This window comes from Tursiops truncatus, chromosome 8, assembly GCF_011762595.2.
Source record: "Tursiops truncatus isolate mTurTru1 chromosome 8, mTurTru1.mat.Y, whole genome shotgun sequence".
NCBI classification, from domain to species: Eukaryota; Metazoa; Chordata; class Mammalia; order Artiodactyla; family Delphinidae; genus Tursiops; species Tursiops truncatus.
Genome location: NC_047041.1, coordinates 5,229,726 through 5,251,939, shown reverse-complemented (window position 1 = coordinate 5,251,939; position 22,214 = coordinate 5,229,726). Strand labels below are relative to the sequence as shown.

Genomic DNA, 22,214 nt, shown 5'->3' with positions numbered 1-22,214 from the left:
TGACCACCAGAGCATTACACTAAAAATCAATTACTGAAAGGGACTTCCCTGGTGGTGCAGTGGTTAAGAATCTGCCTGCCAATGCAGGGGACACGGGTTTGAGCCCTGGTCCAGGAAGATCCCACATGCCATGGAGCAACTAAGCCCGTGCACCACAACTACTGAGCCTGCCCTCTACAGCCCATAAGCCACAACTATTGAGCTTGTGTGCCACAACTACTGAAGCCTGCGTGCCTAGAGCCCATACTCCACAACAAGAGAAGCCACCATAATGAGAAGCCTGCACACCACAACGAAGAGTAGCCCCTGCTCTCCCCAACTAGAGAAAGCCCGTGTGCAGCAACGAAGACCCAATGCAACCAAAAATAAATTTATTTTTTTAAAAAATCAGTTACTGAAAGAGAACTAAAAATTCTCCCAAATGTTTGGAAATTAAGAAACAAAATTCTGAATAACTCATGAGTCAAATACACAAAATCACAACAGAAATTAGAAAATATTTTGATCTGAAAAATAAACACATTAAAATGTGTAGAATAAAACTGAGCTGGAGCAAAATTCACACCTCTAAATGTATATTATCTGAAATAAGACAAGTTGAAAAATAAATGATTTATGCTTCCATCATAAAAATCTAGAAAAAGAACAGAAAATTAATTCAAAAAAGTAGAAAGAAAAAAAAATTAATAAAGAAATCAATGAAATAGAAAGCAGGTGTATAATAGAAGAAATCAAAGCCAAAAGTTGATTCTTTGGAAGATTAATAAAATGGACAACGCCTAGGAAAAAACATTGAGAAAAAAACAAGGAACACAAATATAAAGAATGAAAATGGAGATATAACTAGAAGACTGCCGACATTAAAAAAGATTCTGAGAGGGACTTCCTTGGTGTTCCAGTGGCTAAGACACTGCGCTCCCAATGCAGGGGGCCCAGGGTTCAATCCCTGGTCAGGGAACTAGTCCCAACATGCCGCAAGTAAGAGTTTGCATGGGTAACTAAAGATCCCACACGCTGCAAAGATGATTCTGCACGTGGTAACGAAGATCCTGCCTGCCGCAACTAAGACCCACCACAGCCAAATAAATAAATAAATACTTTAAAAAATAAAAATAAAAGACTCTGAGGATACTACCGACAACTCTATTCCAATATATTGAGAATTTAGTTTAAATGAACAAATTCCCTGAAGAACACAACTTATCAAAACTGAAACAAGAAACAAAAGATTTAAATAGTCTTATAGCTATTAAAGAAAATGAATCTGTAAGAAAACTGCAAGCCCAAATGGAGTCATTGGCGAATTCTTTCAAACATTTAAGGAATAAATAATAACAACCTTACATACATTCTTCCAGAGCATAAAAGTAAAAGGAAGACCTACCAACCTGTTCCATGAGGCCAGGACAGCCTTCATAACAAGCTGATAAAGACACTACTAGAAAAAAAAATTATGGTTCAACATCATGAACATAGTTGCAGAACTCCTAAACAAAATATTAGCAAAATGGATAGTGAACAAGTGAGTTTCAGTCCAAATTACAAATTATTTTAATATTCTAAAATCAATCCCTATAAACTGACCACATCATTAAAATAAAGGAATAAAAACATATAATTTCAGTAGGTAAAATTTAATACTTATTCATGATTTTTTAAATACATGTATGTTTTGATGAGGATTATTAAAACACACACAAACACACACAAACACACACACCTAGCATCACACTTAATGGTAAAACTGATGCTTTCCCGCTGACAAGCATGGTCAAAATGGTCATGAACAAGACAAGAATGTCTTCTATTCAACATTGTCCTTGAGATCTTAATCAGTTTTTATTTATTTATTTATTTATTTTTGGCTGCGTTGGGTCTTTGTTGCTGCGCGCAGGCTTTCTATAGTTGCGGCAAGCAGGGGCTATCTTTGTTGCGGTGTGCAGGCTTCTCATTGCAGCAGCTTCTCTTGTTGCGGAGCACGAGCTCTAGGCGCGTGGGCTACAGTAGTTGTGAGTCACAGGCTCTAGAGCACAGGCTCAGTAGTTGTGGCGCACGGGCTTAGCTGCTCCACGAAATGTAGGATCTTCCCGGACCAGGGCTCGAACCCATGTCCCCTGCACTGGCAGGCGGATTCTTAACGACTGCGCCACCAGGGAAGTCCCTCTTAATCAGTTTTATTTAAGAAGGTAAGGAAAATAAATAAGAGGTATAAAAATTAGAACAGAAAAAATAAAATTCTCATATTTGAAAATGATACAGTATGTAAACAATCTAACAGACTCTAAAAACAATCCTAATAAAATAATTTAGCAAGATCAGAGAATATAAGGTCAAATGCAAAAATAGAATGTATTTATATATACCCGTATCATACAATTATTTATTAAGACCAAAAAATCCCACCAAAAATACAATAGATAAATAATTTGTACTATCTTCCATATAATATTACACAGAAGAATAGTATTAGAGCACAGGCAAAACTAATCTATTGTGACAGAAGTCAGAATGGTTACCTTTGGGAGAGGTACTGAATAGGAGGGGCAAGGGTCTTGTAGGGTCCTGAGAATAATTTATATTTGATTGTGTTGTGAGTATATGAATGTATACATTTCTATAAGTTCTTCAAGCTCCATTCTTCTGATCTGTGGAGTTTATTTATATGCAAGTTATACCTTAAAAAAGTATAAAATAAGAATTTATTGGTAGGGGGCTTCCCTGGTGGCGCAGTGGTTGAGAATCTGCCTGCTAATGCAGGGGACACGGGTTCGAGCCCTGGTCTGGGAGGATCCCACATGCCGCGGAGCAACTGGGCCCGTGATCCACAACTACTGAGCCTGCGCGTCTGGAGCCTGTGCTCCACAACAAGAGAGGCCGCGATAGTGAGAGGCCCACACACCGCGATGAAGAGTGGCCCCCGCTTGCCATAACTAGAGAAAGCACTCGCACAGAAACGAAGACCCAACACAGCAAAAATAAATAAATTAATTAATAAACTTCTACCCCCAACATCTTCTTTAAAAAAAAAAAATTACTGGCAAATGTTACACATTATCGTAAAAGGTATAAAAATTGTTTATATACGTTTTGTGTCATGTAACAATGAATCAACTCCACAAAAACTTAGTATCTATTTAATTGACTATTTTCTTCTATGCTTTTAAAATTATAGACAAATTTTACCCTTAAAGTGATTAATTATAGCTGCATATCTAACAGAAAGGACAAAGTGTTAAGATTACTAACCATAAAACCTAAAGAATCTAATGCTATATTTAAGTTTTGTGTAAAACATCTCCAGACTTGAACCTGGATATTTTCAATCAAAAGGAAAAAGAAGAGAGAATAACACTTTCTTCAAATTGTGGGAACTAGCCTTACCATCTTGCTGCTTCCCTAATTAAAAAATTATTTGAATCTCTGACATACACTCACTTTATATTTTATGAGTTTCTTGTTAATAACATGAAAAATCATACTTGACGGAGTTGAAGTTCCACAGAAAAGTCCAAGTGACACATCGCCTAAGGGACTGCTTGCTCCCAGGGATATCTTCCCTTGATCCCCGGAGTGAATTCCAAGCAGCAATAGAACTTCTTTCCTTTTATCCCCCAATCTTTGTTTTTTGTTTATTTCTGGTACTTTGCCCAGCTGGGTATGGTTCTGTGACACTGGTGGACAGTGAGTTACTCCCCATTGGTATAGGAAATGACTGGGAAGTTTTCTTATGGTCTGACCATGTGGTGATATTTGACAGATAGAGAAAGGCACCTATTCTCTGTCAGAGAAATGGGTTTTAGTCTATTTATGTCTGTCTGTTTGTGAAAGAATATATTTAAATTCTACTAAAGAGAACATCTCGTTGAGATATACCTAAACTGGTGAGTTTGGTGTTCTCTGTTTACGTTGTAAAACTGAAGCTACAAGGTGGCTGTGTGTGTCTGTAAATGATAAGAGTTATTACCTGTCATCATAGGGAGTAATATATTTTCCTACCTTCAGAGGATATTAATAAATTAGATTACAAAGCACCTTAAAATATTGGAGCTCTGTTCCGGTTCGTTTATACAGATTATTAAGTGCTTACAAATGTCTAATATTCCTAGAATTCCCAGAAAATAAGGAAATTGAACTTCTAACAATAACAGGGTTAGCTATGTTGGTGGTGAAAACAGAATGGAGGATTACTGAAGGCAGAGGAATCGAGTTCTGGTGATTTCCAACTGGAAATGCCTGATATACTATAATTCTTAGCAAGTATAACTTTATCATGCAAAAATCAAAAGAGTATCAAAAGGTATATAGCGAAAAATCTACCTCCCTTCCCTGTCTCCAGTCTGCCCAATTCCTACCCATTAAATTCCCCACTTTATATACTCTTCCAGACTTTAAGAATATATATATTTATGTATGTAATTTTTGCATATATATTAAAGAATATACCCACAAAAAGCAAAGTAAAAAAGCAATGTGTAAATATGCTACTCTTTGCGCAAAAAATTAGAACAGTTTTATTCCTCCAACTCCACCCCACTTTCTACATAAAAAGTATGTTTGCACACCCTTGTGCAGTTCTCTAATATTTCCTGCGGAACTTTCCATATCAGTATATAAAGAGCTTCTTCACTGTTTTTATAACTGTGTAACAGTCCACTGTGTAGATATTCCATAATTTACTGAACCAATCCCCTACTAATGAATTCTTGAATTATTTCCAATCTTTTGCTATTACTAACTATGCTACAAATCTGTAAATGTCATTTTTATATATGTTCACGTGTACCTGAAAGACAAATACAACACAGTGTAAAAAGTTCTTTTTATACAGTAGCCCATTTTTCTGTTCGGTTCCTGGTCTTTTTCTTATATCTTTTTAGTTCTTTATATACTAAAGAGATTAGTTCTTCATTTGTATTATGAATTCCAAGTATTTTTTAAAGGCTGTCATTGGTCCTTGCTTATTGTTTTCTATAATGCAGATGTTTTATATTTTATGTAGTTGAATTTCAGAACCCTTTCTTTTAGGAGTTTTGCATTTTTTTAACATCTTTATTGGAGTATAATTGCTTTACACTGTTGTGCTAGCTGCTGCTGAATAACAAAGTGAATCAGTCATACATATTCATATATTCCCACATCTCCTCCCTCTTGCGTCTCCCTCACACCCTCCCTATTCCACCCCTCTAGGTGGACAGAAAGCACCAAGCTGATCTCCCTGTGCTATGTGGCTGTTCCCACTAGCTATTTTACATTTGGTAGTGTATATATGTCCATGCCACTCTCTCACTTCATCCCAACTTACCCTTCCCGCTCCCTGTGTCCTCAAATCCATTCTCTACGTCTGCGTCTTTATTCCTGTCTTATCCCTAGGTTCTTCAGAACCTTTTTTTTTTTTTTTTAGATTCCATACATATATGTTAGCATACAGTATTTGTTTTTCTCTTTCTGACTTACTTCACTCTATATGACAGACTCTAGGTCCATACCCCTCACTACAAATAACTCAATCTCATTTCTTTTTATGGCTGAGTAATATTCCATTGTATATATGTGCCACATCTTCTTTATCCATTCACCTGTCGATAGACACGTAGGTTGCTTCCATGTCCCGGCTATTGTAAATAGTGCTGCAATAAACACTGTGGTACATGACTCTTTTTGAATTATGGTTTTCTCAGGGTATATGCCCAGTAGTAGGATTGCTGGGTCGTTTGGTAGTTCTATTTTTAGTTTTTCAAGGAACCTCCATAGTGGCTGTATCAATTTACATTCCCACCAACAGTGCAGGAGGGTCCTCTTTTCTCCACACCCTCTCCAGCATTTATTGTTTGTAGATTTTTTGACGATGGCCATTCTGACCAGTGTGAGGTGATACCTCAGTGTAGTTTTGATTTGCATTTCTCTAATGATTACTAATGTTGAGCATTCTTTCATGTGTTTGTTGTCAATCTGTATAACTTCTTTGGAGAAATATCTATTTAGGTCTTCTGCCCATTTTTGGATTGCATTGTTTTTTTGATGTTGAGCTGCATGAGATGCTTGTATATTTTGGAGGTTAATCCTTTGTCCGTTAATTCCTTTGCAAATATTTTCTCCCATGCTGAGGGTTGTCATTTGGTCTTGTTTATGGTTTTCTTTGCTGTGCAAAAGCTTTTAAGTTCCATCAGGTCCCACTTGTTTATCTTTGTTTTTATTTCCATTTCCCTAGGAGGGGGGTCAAAAAGGATCTTGCTGTGATTTATGTCATAGAGTATTCTGCCTATGTTTTCCTCTAAGAGTTTTATAGTGTCTGGCCTTACATTTAGGTCTTTAATCCATTTTGAGTTTATTTTTATGTATGGCTTTAGGAAGTGTTCTAATTTCATTCTTTTACATGTAGCTGACCAGTTTTCCCAGCACCACTTATTAAGGAGGCTGTCTTTTCTCCATTGTATATTCTTGCCTCCTTTATCAAAGATAAGGTGACCATATATGCATGGGTTTATCTCTGGGCTTTCTATCCTCTTCCATTTATCTATATTTCTGTTTTTGTACCAGTACCATACTGTCTTGATTACTGTAGGTTTGTAGTATAGTCTGAAGTCAGGGAGCCTGATTCCTCCAGCTCCATTTTCCTTTCTCAAGATTGCTTTGGCTATTCAGGGTCTTTTTCACAAATTGTGAAATTTTTTGTTTAATTCTGTGAAAAATGCCATTGGTAGTTTGATAGGGATTGCACTGAATCTGTAGATTGCTTTTAGTATAGTCATCTTCACAATGTTGATTCTTCTGATCCAAGAACATGATATATCTCTCCATCTGTCTGTATCATTTTTAATTTCTTTCATCAGTGTCTTATAGTTTTCTGCATACAAGTCTTTTATCTCCTTCGGTAGGTTTATTCCTAGGTATTTTATTCTTTCCATTGCAACGGTAAATGGGAGTGTTTCCTTAGTTTCTTTCAGATTTTTCATCATTAGAGTATAGGAATGCAAGCGATTTCTGTGCATTAATTTTGTATCCTGCTACTTTACCAAATTCATTGATTAGCTCTAGTAGTTTTCTGGTAGCATCTTTAGGGTTCTCTATGTATAGTATCATGTCATGCACAAACAGTGACACTTTTACTTCTTATTTTCCAATTTGGATTCCTTTTATTTCTTTTTTGTCTCTGATTGCTGGGGCTAAAACTTCCAAAACTATGTTGAACAATAGCAGTGAGAGTGGAAAACCTTGTCTTGTTCCTGATCTTAGTGGAAATGGTTTGTTTTTCACCATTCAGAACGACGCTGGCTGTGAGTTTGTCATATATGGCCTTTATTATGTTGAGGAAAGTTCCCTCTATGCCTACTTCCTGGAGGGTTTTTATCATAAATGGGTGTCGAATTTTGTAGAAAGTTTTTTCTGCATCTATTGAGATTATCATATGGTTTTTATCCTTCAATTTGTTAATATGGTGTATCACATTGATTGATTTGCATATAGTGAAGAATCCTTGCATTCCTGGGATAAACCCCACTTGACCATGGTGTATGATCCTTTTAATGTGCTGCTGGATTCTGTTTGCTAGCATTTTGTTGACGATTTTTGAATCTATGTTCATCAGTGATATTCGCCTGTAGTTTTCTTTCTTTGTGACATCTTTGTCTGGTTTTGGTATCAGGGTGATGGTAGCCTTGTAGAATGAGTTTGGGAGTGTTCCTCCCTCTGCTGTATTTTGGAAGAGTTTGAGAAGGATAGGGATTAGCTCTTCTCTAAATGTTTAATAGAATTCGTCTGTGAAGTCATCTGGTCCTGGGCTTTTGTTTGTTGGAAGATTTTTAATCACAGTTTCAATTTCAGTGCCTGTGACTGTTTGTATTTTCTGTTTCTTCCTGGTTCAGTCTCAGAAGGTTGTGCTTTGCTTAGAATTTGTCCATTTCTTCCAGGTTGTCCATTTTATTGGCATATAGTTGCTTGTAGTAATCTCTCATAATCCTTTGTATTTCTGCAGTGTCACTTGTTACTTCTGCTTTATCATTTCTAATTCTGTTAATTTGAATCTTCTCCCTTTTGTCTTATGAGTCTGGCTACTGGTTTATCAATTTTGTTTATCTTCTCAGAGAACAAGCTTTTAGTTTTATTGATCTTTGCTATCGTTTCCTTCATTTCTCTTTCATTTATTTCTAATCTGATTTTTATGATTTCTTTCCTTCTGCTAACTTTTGGGTATTTTTGTTCTTCTTTGTGTAATTGATTTAAGTGTAAAGTTAGGTTGTTTATTTGAGATGTTTCTTGTTTCTTGAGGTAGGTTTGTATTGCTATAGCTTCCCTCTTAGAACTGCTTTTGCTGTATCCCATAGGTTTTAGGTCATTGTGTTTTCACTGTCATTTGTTTCTAGGTATTTTTTGATTTCCTCTTTGATTTCTTCAGTGATCTCTTGGTTACTCAGTAGTGTATTGTTTAGCCTCAATGTGTTTGTATTTTTTACAAATTTTTTCCTGTAATTGAGATCTAGTCTCATAGCATTGTGTTGGAAAAAAATACAATTTCAGTTTTCTTAAATTTACCAAGGCTGACTTGTGACCCACGATATGATCTATCCTGGAGAATGTTCCATGAGCACTTGAGAACAAAGTGTATTGTGTTGTTTTTGGATGGAATGCCCTATAAATATCAATTAAGACCATCTTGTTTAACGTGTCATTTAAACCTTTTGTTTCCGTATTTATTGTCATTTTGATGACCTGTCCATTGGTGAACGTGGGGTGTTAAAGTCACCTACTATTATTGTGTTACTGTCGATATCCCCTTTTATGGTTGTTAGCATTTGCCTTATGTATTGAGATGCTCCTATGCTGGGTGCATAAATATTTACAATTGTTCTATCTTCTACCTGGATTGATCCCTTGAACATTATGTAGTGTCCTTCTTTGTCTCTTGTAATAGTCTTTTTTGTAGGTCTATTTTGTCTGATATGAGAATTGCTACTCCACCTTTCTTTTAATTTCCATTTGCATGGAATATCTTTTTCCATCGCCTCACTTTCAGACTGTATGTGTTCCTAGGTCTGAAGTGGGTCTCCTGTAGACAGCATATATATGGGTCTTGTTTTGTATCCGTTCAGCCAGTCTGTGTCTTTTGATTGGAGTAAATTTAATCCATTTACATTTAAGGTAATTATCGATATGTATATTCCTATTACCATTTTCTTAATTGTTTTGGGTTTGTTATTGTAGGTGTTTTCCTTCTCTTGTGTTTCCTGCCTAGAGAAGCTCCTTTAGCAGTTGTTGTAAAGCTGGTTTGGTGGCACTGAATTCTCTTAGCTTTTGCTTGTCTTTAAAGGTTTAAATTTCTCTGTCAAATCTGAATGAGATCCTTGCTGGGTAGAGTAATCTTGGTTGTAGGTTCTTCCCTTTCATCACTTTAAATACGTCCTGCCACCCTCTTCTGGCTTGCAGAGTTTCTGCTGAAAGATCAGCTGTTAACCTTATGGGGATTCCCTTGTATGTTATTTGTTGCTTTTGCCTTGTTGCTTTTAATATATTTTCTTTGTACTTAATTTTTGATAGTTTGATTAATACGTGTCTTGGCGTGTTTCTCCTTGGATTTCTCCTGTATGGGACTCTCTGCGCATCCTGGACTTGATTATTTCCTTTCCCATAGTAGGAATGTTTCCAACTATAATCTCTTCAAATATTTTCTCAGTCCCTTTCTTTTTCTCTTCTTCTTCTGGGACCCCTATAATTCGAAAGTTGGTACTTTTTGCTGTCCCAGAGCTCTCTGAGACTGTCCTCAATTCTTTTCATGCTTTTTTCTTTATTCTGCTCTGTGGTAGTTATTTCCACTATTTTACCTTTCCGGTCACTTACCCGTTCTTCTGCCTCGGTTATTCTGCTATTGATTCCTTCTAGAGAATTTTTAATTTCACTTACCGTGTTGTTCATCATTGTTTGTTTGATCTTTAGTTCTTCTAGGTCCTTGTTAAACGTTTCTTGAATTTTCTCCATTCTATTTCCAAGATTTTGGATCTTTACTATCATTACTCGGAATTCTTTTTCAGGTAGACTGCCTATTTCCTCTTTATTTGTTTGGTCTGGTTGGTTTTTACCTTGCTCCTTCATCTGCTCTGTATTTCTCTGTCTTCTCATTTTGCTTATCTTACTGTGTTTGGGGTCTCCTTTTCACAGGCTGCAGGTTCGTAGTTCCCGCTGTTTTTGGTGTCTGCCCCCAGTGGGTAAGGTTGCTTCAGTGGGTTGTGTAGGCTTCCTGGTGGAGGGGACTGGTGCCTGTGTTCTGGTGGATGAGGCTCGATCTTGTCTTTCTGGTGGGCAGGACCACATCCGGTGGTGTTTTTCGGGGTGTCTGTGAACTTCTTATGATTTTAGGCAGCCTCTCTGTTAATGGGTGGGGTTGTGTTCCTGTCTCGCTGGTTGTTTGGCATGGGGTGTCCAGCACTGGAGCATGCTTGTCGTTGAGTGGAGCTGGGTCTTAGCGTTGAGATGGAGATCTCTGGGAGAACTCTCGCCAATTGATATTACGTGGGGCCAGGAGGTCTTTGTTGGTCCAGTGTCCTGAACTCAGTTCTCCCACCTCAGAGGCTCAGGCCTGACACCCAGCCGGAGCATCAAGACCCTGTCAGGCACACAGATGTTTGAGGGGTGTGGTTTGGTACCAACGGGTTGCAAAGCTCCCTGCAGTTGGCCACGTCAGACTCAGAGCAGAGCTTAGACTTCCTGAAGGACCGGAAGCTGATGGAGCTCTATGGGGAGTTTTGCATTTTAAGTCAGTTCAAAATGCCTTTCCTCATCTAAAACAATTTTTTTTTAATTTTCCATGTTTTCTTTTGAATATTTCATGGTTTCCTTTAATATATTATAATATATATAATATATTATATAATTATATTATATATATAATTATATTATATAATTATATATAATTATATAATATATATTTTATATATATATAATTATATATATATAATTATATAATATATATAATATATATATTAATTATATATAATTATATAATATAATTATATATATAATATAATTATATATTATATATATAATTATATATATAATATATATATAATATATATATAATATATAATATATATAATATATATATAATATAATTATATATAATATAATTATATATTATATATATAATTATATATATAAATTATATATAATATATATATAATATATAATATATATAATATATATAATATAATTATATATATAATATAATTATATATTATATATATAATTATATATATAAATTATATATATATATTATATATATATTATATATATATTATATATATTATATATATAATATATATAATATATTATATATATATTATATATATATTATATATATAATATATATATAATAATATATAATTATATATATTATATTATATAATTATAATATATATATTATATAATTATATTATATAATATATTATAATATATAATATATATAATATATATAATATATATATATTATATAATATAATATATTATATCTTCAACCATTTGGAAATTATCCCTGGTATGAGGCAGATCTCCAATTTTATTTTCCACAGATGCATATGCAGTTTCCCCCAAAGTTTTTCCTCAATACTTTGCTGGTGGCCCAGTGGTTAAGAATCTGCTTGCCAATGCAGGGGACACGGGTTCGAGCCCTGTTCTGGGAAGATCCTACATGCCACAGAGCAACTAAGCCCCTGAGCCACAACTACTTAGCCCACGTGCCACAACTACTGAAGCCCATGCGCCTAGAGCCCATGCTTCGCAACAAGAGAAGCCACTACAACAAGAAGCCCACGCACCACAACGAAGAGTAGCCCCCACTTGTCGCAACTACAGAAAGCCCACACACAGCAATGAAGACCCAACGCAGCCAAAAGTAAATTAATTTTAAAAAAACAAACATAATGTCTCTGTTGGTTTTTGAGAAGCCATCTTTGCCATATCTTCCTATGTATTAGGGTGTATTTCCAGGCTTTCCATTTTACTCCCTTATGCCCTCTATTCATACCAGTACCACAAGTTTTTAACTACTGACACTTTATAGCAATGTCTGCTCACACTAATCCTCTATCCAACATCCTTGCTTTTTTCTTTTCCCCAAAGTTTCTTTGCTAAATTATTTGGTCAAGGTCAATTTCTTTCAAAACCAATTTACCTAGGTTTTTACAAGGATTCTTATTATCACATTAAATTTATAATAAACTGACATCTTTATGATGTTGAATATTTTGTTATGAACAAGGTATATCTTTTCAATTGTTCCAAACGTCTTTTATGTCCTTCAGTGATATTTTAAATTTTCTTCATATAGGTTTTAGAGTTCCTTATTAAGTTTATTTCTGAGTATTTTATCTTCTTTGGTGCTCTTAAAAATGGCACCTTTTCTTCCATTATATCTTTTAACTGGTTACTGTTTGATACACTGTTATTAGCCTTATTTTGCAGATGGGAAAACTGAAATATATTAGTACACCTCAGTCACTCCAGATGAGATAGACCATTTTCTCCTAGAAGTTCCCACTTCCCAGCCTGAAGAGGACACTAAAACAAGCCATTCTCACCTCTAGAGACCCACTAGACTAGGTGACAGACACCAAGATTCTGCCTCACTGAATGCCCCCTTCAGAAGTTTCCTCTCAAAAGCCATGAAAATAACTACCAGTGGACTTCCAATTCAAGACTGCATATATGTTGAGAAACAGAGCTCTCCTTCTCCAAGTCTCTGAAAAGCCAGTAACCCAAATAAAAGGAAATAACTCCTTAAGAGATTAATATGGGTGGGATCAGCAGGCCAGAAATCTCGATCAACTTCTGGAAGACAAAAAAGCAAATGGGATCATACTGACTGGTAAACCGGCAGAGAAAAACAGAGGGTCAAGGGGGCTACACTCCCACTTCTCTCCACAACAAAAGAGGTACTTGGCCCCAAGGAATTAGCAAAAACTGGAAAATTACTCTGTAAATAAATGTAACAATCAATTAGAAGGACTAGGGCTCCTAATGTGGGTGTTTGCACCTAAGAGAAGGCAGAAGCTATACACATCATGGGACTGCTGGAGAAAACACTGTAGTGGGAGGAAACAAAGAAGGGCAGTATTTAGCTTAGCAGTAAAATCTTCAATTCTGTTCAGTCAGAACAAACAGAACACGTACATTGAATGAATCAAGCTTCAAAGCTGAAGAAGAAAGACAATAATCTAAATTTATCACTGTATAAATATTATGTCAGTGGATATGTTATATCTATACGTGAAGAAGAATGCTTAGAAATTACTTCTCTACTCAAATTGAATCTGAAAGATTAAAGAAAAGGATGAAATCAGTGGTCTAAAGAAGCGGTCCCCAACCTTTTTGGCACCAGGGACCAGTTTCATGGAAGACAATTTTTCCACGGGTGGGGACGGGGCAGGCGGAGGGGGCGGGGGGGATGGTTCAGGCCGTAATGCGAACAGTGGGGAGCGACAGATGAAGCTTCGCTCATTCACGCACTAGCATGCTCACCTCCTGCGGTGCGGCCCGGTTCCTCACAAGCCATGGACCAGTACCTAACGGTCCACGGCCTGGGGGTTGGGGACCCCTGGCCTAAAGAACAAGTACAAGAAATACCTCAAATCACAAAATCAAAATGTAAAGATAAATACATCATGAAAAAAAGATTAAGGAGACCAAATATGCAATAAATAGATCCCACAAGGAGAAAATTATTACAGATAAAAGAGGTAATACTTAATAATGGATAACATTAAAAAATCTTTCCTAATATGAAGACTTGAATCTGTAGATTGAAAGTCACTGAGCTCCAAGCTGAAGACTGGATGACAAAATACACATAACTACAAATAAAAAGAAAATCCTACAAGCATTCAGAAAGAATAAGTTGCCTACAAAGGAAAAGAAAAAGAACAACATTGGGCTTCCCTGGTGGCACAGTGGTTGAGGGTCCGCCTGCCGATGCAGGGGACACTGGTTCGTGCCCCGGTCCGGGAAGATCCCACATGCCGCGGAGCGGCTGGGTCCGTGAGCCATGGCCACTGAGCTCCGCAGTGGGAGAGGCCACAACAGTGAGAAGCCCGCGTACCGCAAAAAAAAAAAAAAAAAAAAACCATTACAGCAAAACACTAGGCCTGGGGGTGAGGGGAGAATGGTGTTAAACAGAAGAGTACCAAAAGTCTTATCCAGAGAGAAGTGGACTGAAAGAAGTATCTAAAGACCTTACCTTAAAAGGAAGGGAAATAGGGAAGAAAAGAGAGCACCAAGAGGGGAAAAAACAGCCTACCTAAGTTAAAGAAACTGTTTGATTTGCAAATTATAATAGAGAAAATGCATATCTGCATATGAGAGCATGGAAAAGGGAAGCTAATCACTAATGGAAAGTAAAAGCATAGCAGAACTTCTAAAATTAAGTTATCTAGAAAGGTTTTGCTTGTTCTGATTGTAATCTTCGCAGGTTTGTCACTTTATGTATTTTTTTTTAAAAAAATGAAATTGACTATATTACATTTATAAACAGAGCTTTAAGTGTTTCAGGGATTTTCATTTACTAAATTTGAACATGCAATTGAATGTTTACAAGGGTTTAATGTTAAGTTGAATCCAAAGCTTAAGGAGAAATAGAAAGAAAGTTAAAATTTTAACTTTAAATAAACAACTTAATAACCAGGAACTTCTACATAGTTTTATACAGTTTCTGTGCTCTAAGCCCCTTCTTGTACATCATAAAACTCACACAGACAAACATACCTTGGATTCCATCCCAAAGAGTTTAATTAGTGAAATACCAAGAAAGTCTTGTAGGAGCATGCTTCATGGTTAATTACAAAGACAGCCTAATGGCTAGACTCCAATACTGAATAAAATTTTCTGAGATTAAGCAATGTTCACATCAGACTCTGCTGATTATCATTAAATTTATTATTTTTTTGTAACACTAATGAGAGTGTATTGGGTGATAGTTATATTTCATATTGAAAGAATATTTTAGGGGCTAAACTATACTCCAGATCACACAACCAAAGTTACACAGTAATAGAAACATCTTTTTTTTATAATGCAAAATACACATCTTTTTGGTATTGTACATAACAGATAATTAAGGGTGTGATGACTATGAAAAGTCACAGAGTATAAAATAGGCCTGGGTGTGATACTGATATATCTGTCACTGGTAAGCTGTTAATGCTACCTCTGTATCCTGGGAATCCTAAAATGAGGAATTTCTATAGAAGACAAAATAACAGTCAGGGTATTAAAAGCAGAGAATTGTGAAATAGCTTTATGGGCTTCCAGAGGAATTTAGCCATTAAAATAGCCATCCTAGATCTGAAAGAAATGCAAGAACCTAGAAGAAATACCATATTCCAAGCCCTTGTTACCTAGTGGGACTGCTGCAGTATCTTCTAACTCATGGCCTCATTTCAAATAAGGCAGAGAATGAATAAAGCAAGCAACCAACCAACCAATCAAATGCATGAGCCATTATCATTAGTTCTATGATGCTATAAACTAATAAATACATTGCAGAAAAATTAAAATATGTACACCAAATTATCTGGTTTAACTAAAATCAGAAGCTTCTCTTCTCACTTAAAATCAATTGTCTTATAATGGAGATACAAGTGAAGATCTGACTGAGAGATCTGGGCATCTGTAGACTCTTAATTTTAAAGGTATACAAGTTCTAGAAATGTGGTTTAATTATGCACTATCTCCGTAAACATTTCAAACTATATGTCATTGTTTGTCATACATACTAAGCTATGAATCTGCCAACAATGAGATACCAGAAAACATTAAACAAGATCATATGATAAACATTTCTACTCTCAAATGCCAAAGAACTAGAACCTCTCATGATTGTGAGTTAGTAATAATTCCCAGGTGTCCTCAAGGTCATATTTTTACAAGGTCACATTACTGTATGCACTACTTCACTTTTATGTTGGCTGCATAATTTATACATCACTGGTGCTCAAAAACTCCTCAGAGAAGGAATTTCAGAACTGAGAAATAAGCTGTAGCCCCTTAAAAGTTATTACTTACTAGAAAATAACATTTAGCAGCAGATACATCAAAATTTTTTATAAAACTGAAGTCTTTTACTTTTAACATCAGTTACACTGGGGTTCAAGATTTTGCTCTACCATATACTGACAACATGGTGTATGTGGCTTTCTGAGCTACAATTTCTGCATCTGGAAGATAGAAAATAATAATACCTACTTTACAGGATTAATAAACATGTAGCTGATGTACTATATCATATTTGGCTTAGTACACTGCATAGAACTCCTAAATAAATTTTTCTCTCTTAAAAGAATTAAAACATTTTTGTTTTTCCTTTCTGCCTTATATTCCCCTTTCATATTTACAGCAGCATTCTTCTAATGATCCCTAAGGACTATTCTACTCTAAGGACTCTGGGGATCTTGAAATATTCTAGTCTAAGAACTCTTTTACCGTAATGGTATGATTGATATTAACTTTACAAAATGAGAAATCAGAAAATGAGAGATTTGTGAGTCAGGGGTAGGCAGGTTAGAACTACTGCCATGAAGGGAGACTGACCAACTTCCCACAGAGCTATAACGTAAGAAAAGTTACCCCTTACTCCAACCAAGTCCAAAAATAAAAGTTATTCCAAAAGCTACTGGACATAGTGCTCCTCTGTGAGTACCTCCTCCTAAAGCAGACGATGACTGGCAGCACCAGAAACCTACACTTCAGGTAGCTATGACTTTACCCTCTTAGCCATGGTGCCTCAAATGACACAGTGCTATTCTTTTAAGAATGAATTTAAAACCCAGCTCAGAAGCTATTCAGAGAAAAAGAAGAGCACTCAATCTTCTGCCCTTATTCTGTGTGTGTGCATGCATGGAAATTAATGAGTATGTAACCATAATGACAGTTTGGTTAACGTGTATTAGCACAGATTTTAAAGAAACACATAAAACTTTTCTATATATATTTTTAACTATCAAATTGACTTTACAGAAACAACTCTCATATACAGCACTGAATCTATAACTGATTCTCCCAAGGTTACAGCTGCAACTCCCACTATCCACCCCTCACCACCTTCGACACCCACACACACTTTTTTCTGCAAGGCGTTTCAGCTGGAAAGCCACTGTGAACATTGTGCAAGCACTCTGTTGCCACATTTCCTTATGTCTGACTGCTGAAGAGGTGAGAAACACTACATGGAATGTGGCCTTACCTTGATCTCTTTGTTGCACTTATAAATAAAATAAGATCAAATCTCAAAGACATATTTGGTTTGGGAGAGTCATGGTGACATTCAGCTATGAAATAATATTGTAAACAGACAAATGCTCTAAAGTACCACAGTTTCCTAAAACAATGCATACACTAGCTCAGTTTCTCAGGATGAAAACATGGTCACATAGTCCTAAGGAAAAGAAAAGCTCAATCTTACACAGATTTGCTTTTAAACTGAAATGTCAAAAGAAAATCCCAGGGCTTCCCTGGTGGCGCAGTGGTTGAGAGTCCGCCTGCCGACGCATGGGACACGGGTTCGTGCCCTGGTCCGGGAAGATCCCACATGCCGCGGAGCGGCTGGGCCCGTGAGCCATGGTCGCTGAGCCTGCGCGTCCGGAGCCTGTGCTCCGCAAGGGGAGAGGTCACAACAGTGAGAGGTCCGCGTACCGCAAAAAAACAAAACAAACAAACAAACAAAAATCCCAGACAGCCTCCTGTTGCCTCATAAGTAAATGGAGGATCACAGTACCAAATCTATCACAACAACAAAGTCCAGGTTGTTTCTTCCTTTGACAAATACGTCAAAATAACTTCCACAATTTTAACACCAGGCCAGTTTTAACACAAACATAATAAATACCTCATTCCTACTAATTGTTCATGACACACTGACCATATTTAAAACTATGCAATATGTGACGCATCAGCACACCTTGGGAGAGAAGTAGCTTACTCAAATAAGAAAGGCTAGGGACTTCCCTCATGGTCCAGCAGTTAAGACTCTGAGCTCCCAATGCAGAAGGCCCAGGTTCAATCCCTGGTCAGGGAACTAGATCCAGCATGCCACAACTAAGAGCCTGCATGCTGCAACTAAAAGATCCCGTGTGCCGCAACTAAGACCTGGAGCAGCCAAATAAATAAATATTAAAAAAAAAAGAAAGGTTAAAATAAAACTATGGAGAGAATGAGAAGGCTGACACAAAAAAAAGAATTTCATATGCTAATAAAATAGTTCATTTTCATCCTTTGAACACTGAATTATTCTTTAAAATGTAAAACATACTTCTTATTCATTTTAACCACTGATTAACAAATTTAGTGTGGGTTATCAAGAGTTCCTAATATTCAATCTCTTCTGTCATTTAACCTAGACTTTAAAAATAAAATCTGTAAAGAAATCCTTTAACTTGAGAAAGGAAAGACTCTTTGAACACTAAACATAAAGACAAGATCTGATGAAAATAATGATCTGTTCTCCTACCCAATTACTCATAGATAAGACTGTAAAATATGTTTAATTGTCCATGTGGCTGACAGTGATAATATGCAGTACAAACTTCTAGAGTTTTTTTTTAATACCTCCAAAAGAATTAATTTGCTAACCCTGTTGAGAAAGAAAAGCCAGAATAAAGTCTCCTAAAATTTGTAACAGCACAACACAATTAATACACAAATGGCACTGTGTCTACAAGTTGGGTGAGACCTCTTTCTTCACCAATGAAAGAAACTTGGAGAGCTGCTTAATCAGGAGGGATTCTCAAACACTTCAATTTTGAAGTTACAGCTAGAGATCAAACCAAGAGAAATTTGCCAGGGCAGGGGGCAGGGGAGCTATAAGGGGAGTGAGATATAAGGTCAGAAGGCTTTGATTCATGAAACAATTAATTCGTACTTAATCAAAATGTTTCATACACATGAATAAGGCAACAAAAGCAGCCATACATACATACACGCATACACACACACACACACACACACACACACACACACACAGAGGAACATATTCCAAGAAAAAGAAGAAGAAAAATCTATTAGATTCAAATCCAAATCACATCTGTTAGGTACAAATCAGATATACGAAGGGGTAGTAGTTCAGTCTCTACCTGAAATTCCTGAAATGCTACTACAAAACCTGTCTAACACCTTCTCTTCCTGGTGTTCTAACAAGTCATTTAAAATGCCTTTTACAAGCTCAGGACAAGTTGTGGAATGAAGAGTGCTATGTACAAATAGAAACCTGTCCTCTTCAGCTCCAAACTTTCCCCCCAGAGAAAAGAAGTCTTACTGGAAAAGAGATTAAAACAAAGAGGATGGGAGGGCTGGGTAGCACAAGTGAAGGACGTGGACAGAGGGACAAAGGTGAGAGAGGGAGAACTGACAGCAAATTCCATAATTACCTGAAATGTTCTTCTCTTTCTCCCTCTTCATCGTCAGTCACCTGGGTTATAACTTCTGAATCCAAAAAAAAGACACTGTCATCTCCTGAAGGGCTACCCTCACTTTCTGTTTCCATCTTGTACTTCAAAAATTTAAACCTCAAGCCATGGACTAAAGAACAGCAGTTTTCACGCTGTTCAGCTCTACTGATGTACACACAGGTGTGCAGCTGAGGCACCAGTGATATGTGATCATGCTGGGCCGAAGTTTATTATGTGCTAGGTTAATTGCAGGTGAGGCAAAGACAGGAAATCCCATGAAGCACCCTCACTGTGTCAGACTGCTACACCTGTGACACCAGACCCCTCCCACTGCCTTAGGCTCTGTGACCTACATAACCAAATGCAGCACCCAAATGAAGGTGAGTTTCCACTAATTATTATTCATTTAATAACTATTCCTCTCTTCTCAAACTTTCCAACTAATAAGTTAAAAAACAGAAGTTTCCAAGATGCAGACTTCTCTTACTTATATCCTTTTTTCTCTCAGACTTTTTTTATTGAAGTATAGTTGAGTTACAATGTTGTGTTAGTTTCAGGTATACAGCACAGTGATTCAGTTATATGTGTGTGTGTGTGTGTGTGTGTGTGTGTGCGCGTGTGTGTGTGTGTGTGTGTGTGTGTATAGTCTTTTTCAGATTCTTCTCTCTTATAGGTTATTACAAAATTATTGAGAATAGTTCCCGGTGCTACACAGTAGGTCCTTGTTGGTTATCTATTTTATATGTAATAGTGTGTATATGTTAATCCCAACCTCCTAATTTATCCCTCCCCCTGCTCCTTCCCCTTTGGTAACCATAAATTTGTTTTCTATGTCTGTGGGTCTATTTCTCTTTTGTAAATAAGTTCATTTGTATCCTTTTTTTTTTTTTAGATTCCACATATAAGGGACATCATATGATATTTGTCTCTGTCTGACTTACTTCACTCAGCATGACAATCTCTAGGTCCATCCATGTTGCTGCAAATGGCATTATTTTGTTCTTTTTTAATGGCTGAGTAATATTCCATTGTATATATGTGCCACATCTTTATCCATTCATCTGTCGATGGACATTTAGGTTGCCTCTATGTCTTGGCTATTGTAAATAGTACTGCTCTGAACACTGGGTGCATGTATCTTTTCAAATTACAGTTTTCTATAATTCCTTTTCGAATTATAGTTTTCTCCAGATATATGCCCAGAGGTGGAACTACAGGATCATACGGTAACTCTGGTTTTGATTTTTTAAGGAACCTCCATACTGTTCTCCACAGTGACTGCACCAATTTACATTCCCACCAACAGTGCAGCAGGGTTCCTTTTTCTCCACATCGTCTCCAGCATTTATTATTTGTAGACTTTCTGATGATGGCCATTCTGACCAGAGTGAGGTGACAACTCATTGTAGTTTTGATTTGTATTTCTCTAATAATTAGTGATGTTGAGCATTTTTTTCATTTGCCTGTTGGCCATCTGTATGTTTTCTTCAGAGAAATGTCTATTTAGGTCTTCTGCCCATTTTTTTATTGGGTTTTTTTTTGTTGTTTGATATTGAGCTGTATGAGCTATTTGTATATTTTGGAAATTAATTCCTTGCCGGATGCATCATTTGCAAATATTTTCTCCTATTCTGTAGGTTGTCTTTTTGTTTTGTTTACGATTTCCTCAAAGGAGACAAGAATATACAATGGAGAAAATACAGTCTCTTCAATAAATGGTACTAGGAAAACTGGACAGCTACATGTAAAGAATGAAATTAGAACATTCTCTAATACCACATACAAAAATAAACTCAAAATGCATTAAAGACCGAAATGTAAGACCAGATACTATAAAACCCTTAGAGGAAAACATAGGCAGAACACTCTCTGGCATAAATCACAGCAACATCTTTTTAGATCCGTCTCCTAGAGTAATCAAAATAAAAACAAAAATAAACAAATGGGACCTAGTGAAACTTAAAAGCTCTATCTCAGATTTAAGAAAGGTCAACTAAAAACTAGAAAGGATAACACTGCATGAAAAGGTCTCCTGGGCCAAGCACAATGGGAGGAACAGTTACAGATCTCAGAGGTAGGGAGGATCACAATTTATAGAGAAGACAAGCATGGTCTAGGGACCTGCCCAACCTCATGCCTTCTAGTATTACATCCATCTTTCCTTCCCCACAATAATAACTGCCACATACACCTTTGCTCAAGTATCCAAAGCGGGACACAGCAGCCAGGCTTGTCCATAGCTTTCTAAAGAAAAAAGAAGTAACTATCGTAAGTTAACAGATGCTGACAATTACGGCAAATAAAAGCATGCAACATTTTTACACACAACTTAAACTGCAGATGCTAAACTGCAGATGCCTAGAGCAGCAATAAAATGACTCACTGGGAAATGAGTGAAAAGTATAGCATCTACAACACTGGCAACAACATAACTGTTACTTAAAAAACAGGCATGCTGGTACCAACCACTGACATGTCACCCATGCATGGCCGTCTGCCCTTTACTGAGCAGCCAAACACTGCTGAGCCTGGTTTTACATTAAACCTGACCAGATGAAATTTTAAAAGGCATCCACTGGGATACCCTTGAATTTTCATATTTGAAAATAAGCAAAATTAACCCTCTAGCTGACTTTGTTTATATGATACTTTTTCCTTTCTACAAAACTACAATTTACTTTATGTGTTACTGTTTTAATCTTGTTGCTTCAAAAATTATACAGTTTTAATCCATGGACTATGTGGTCATTACATGTATTCCTGCTAGAAACTGAAATTTGCTATCAGGTCTGGGAA

At 36.5% G+C, this 22,214-nt stretch overlaps 1 protein-coding gene across 5 annotated transcripts in view; it reads right to left on the bottom strand.

The window, feature by feature from the left end:
* Positions 1 to 22,214, bottom strand: part of ARHGAP32 (Rho GTPase activating protein 32) — a 267,538-nt gene that overhangs the window by 158,181 nt on the left and 87,143 nt on the right. The window contains exon 2 of one of the 5 annotated variants that reach the window (XM_073807992.1): positions 19,398 to 19,452. The exons of 2 other annotated variants lie outside the window; for them this stretch is intronic. Coding sequence is in view for 2 of the 3 variants with exons in the window: in XM_033861801.2 (XP_033717692.1) it covers positions 19,398 to 19,513 (116 nt within the window). In the remaining variant the exon portion in view is untranslated. Of the gene's footprint in view, positions 1 to 19,397; positions 19,673 to 22,214 lie in introns of those variants that run through there. 2 more of the 5 variants (XM_033861801.2, XM_033861802.2) reach the window with 2 other exon arrangements.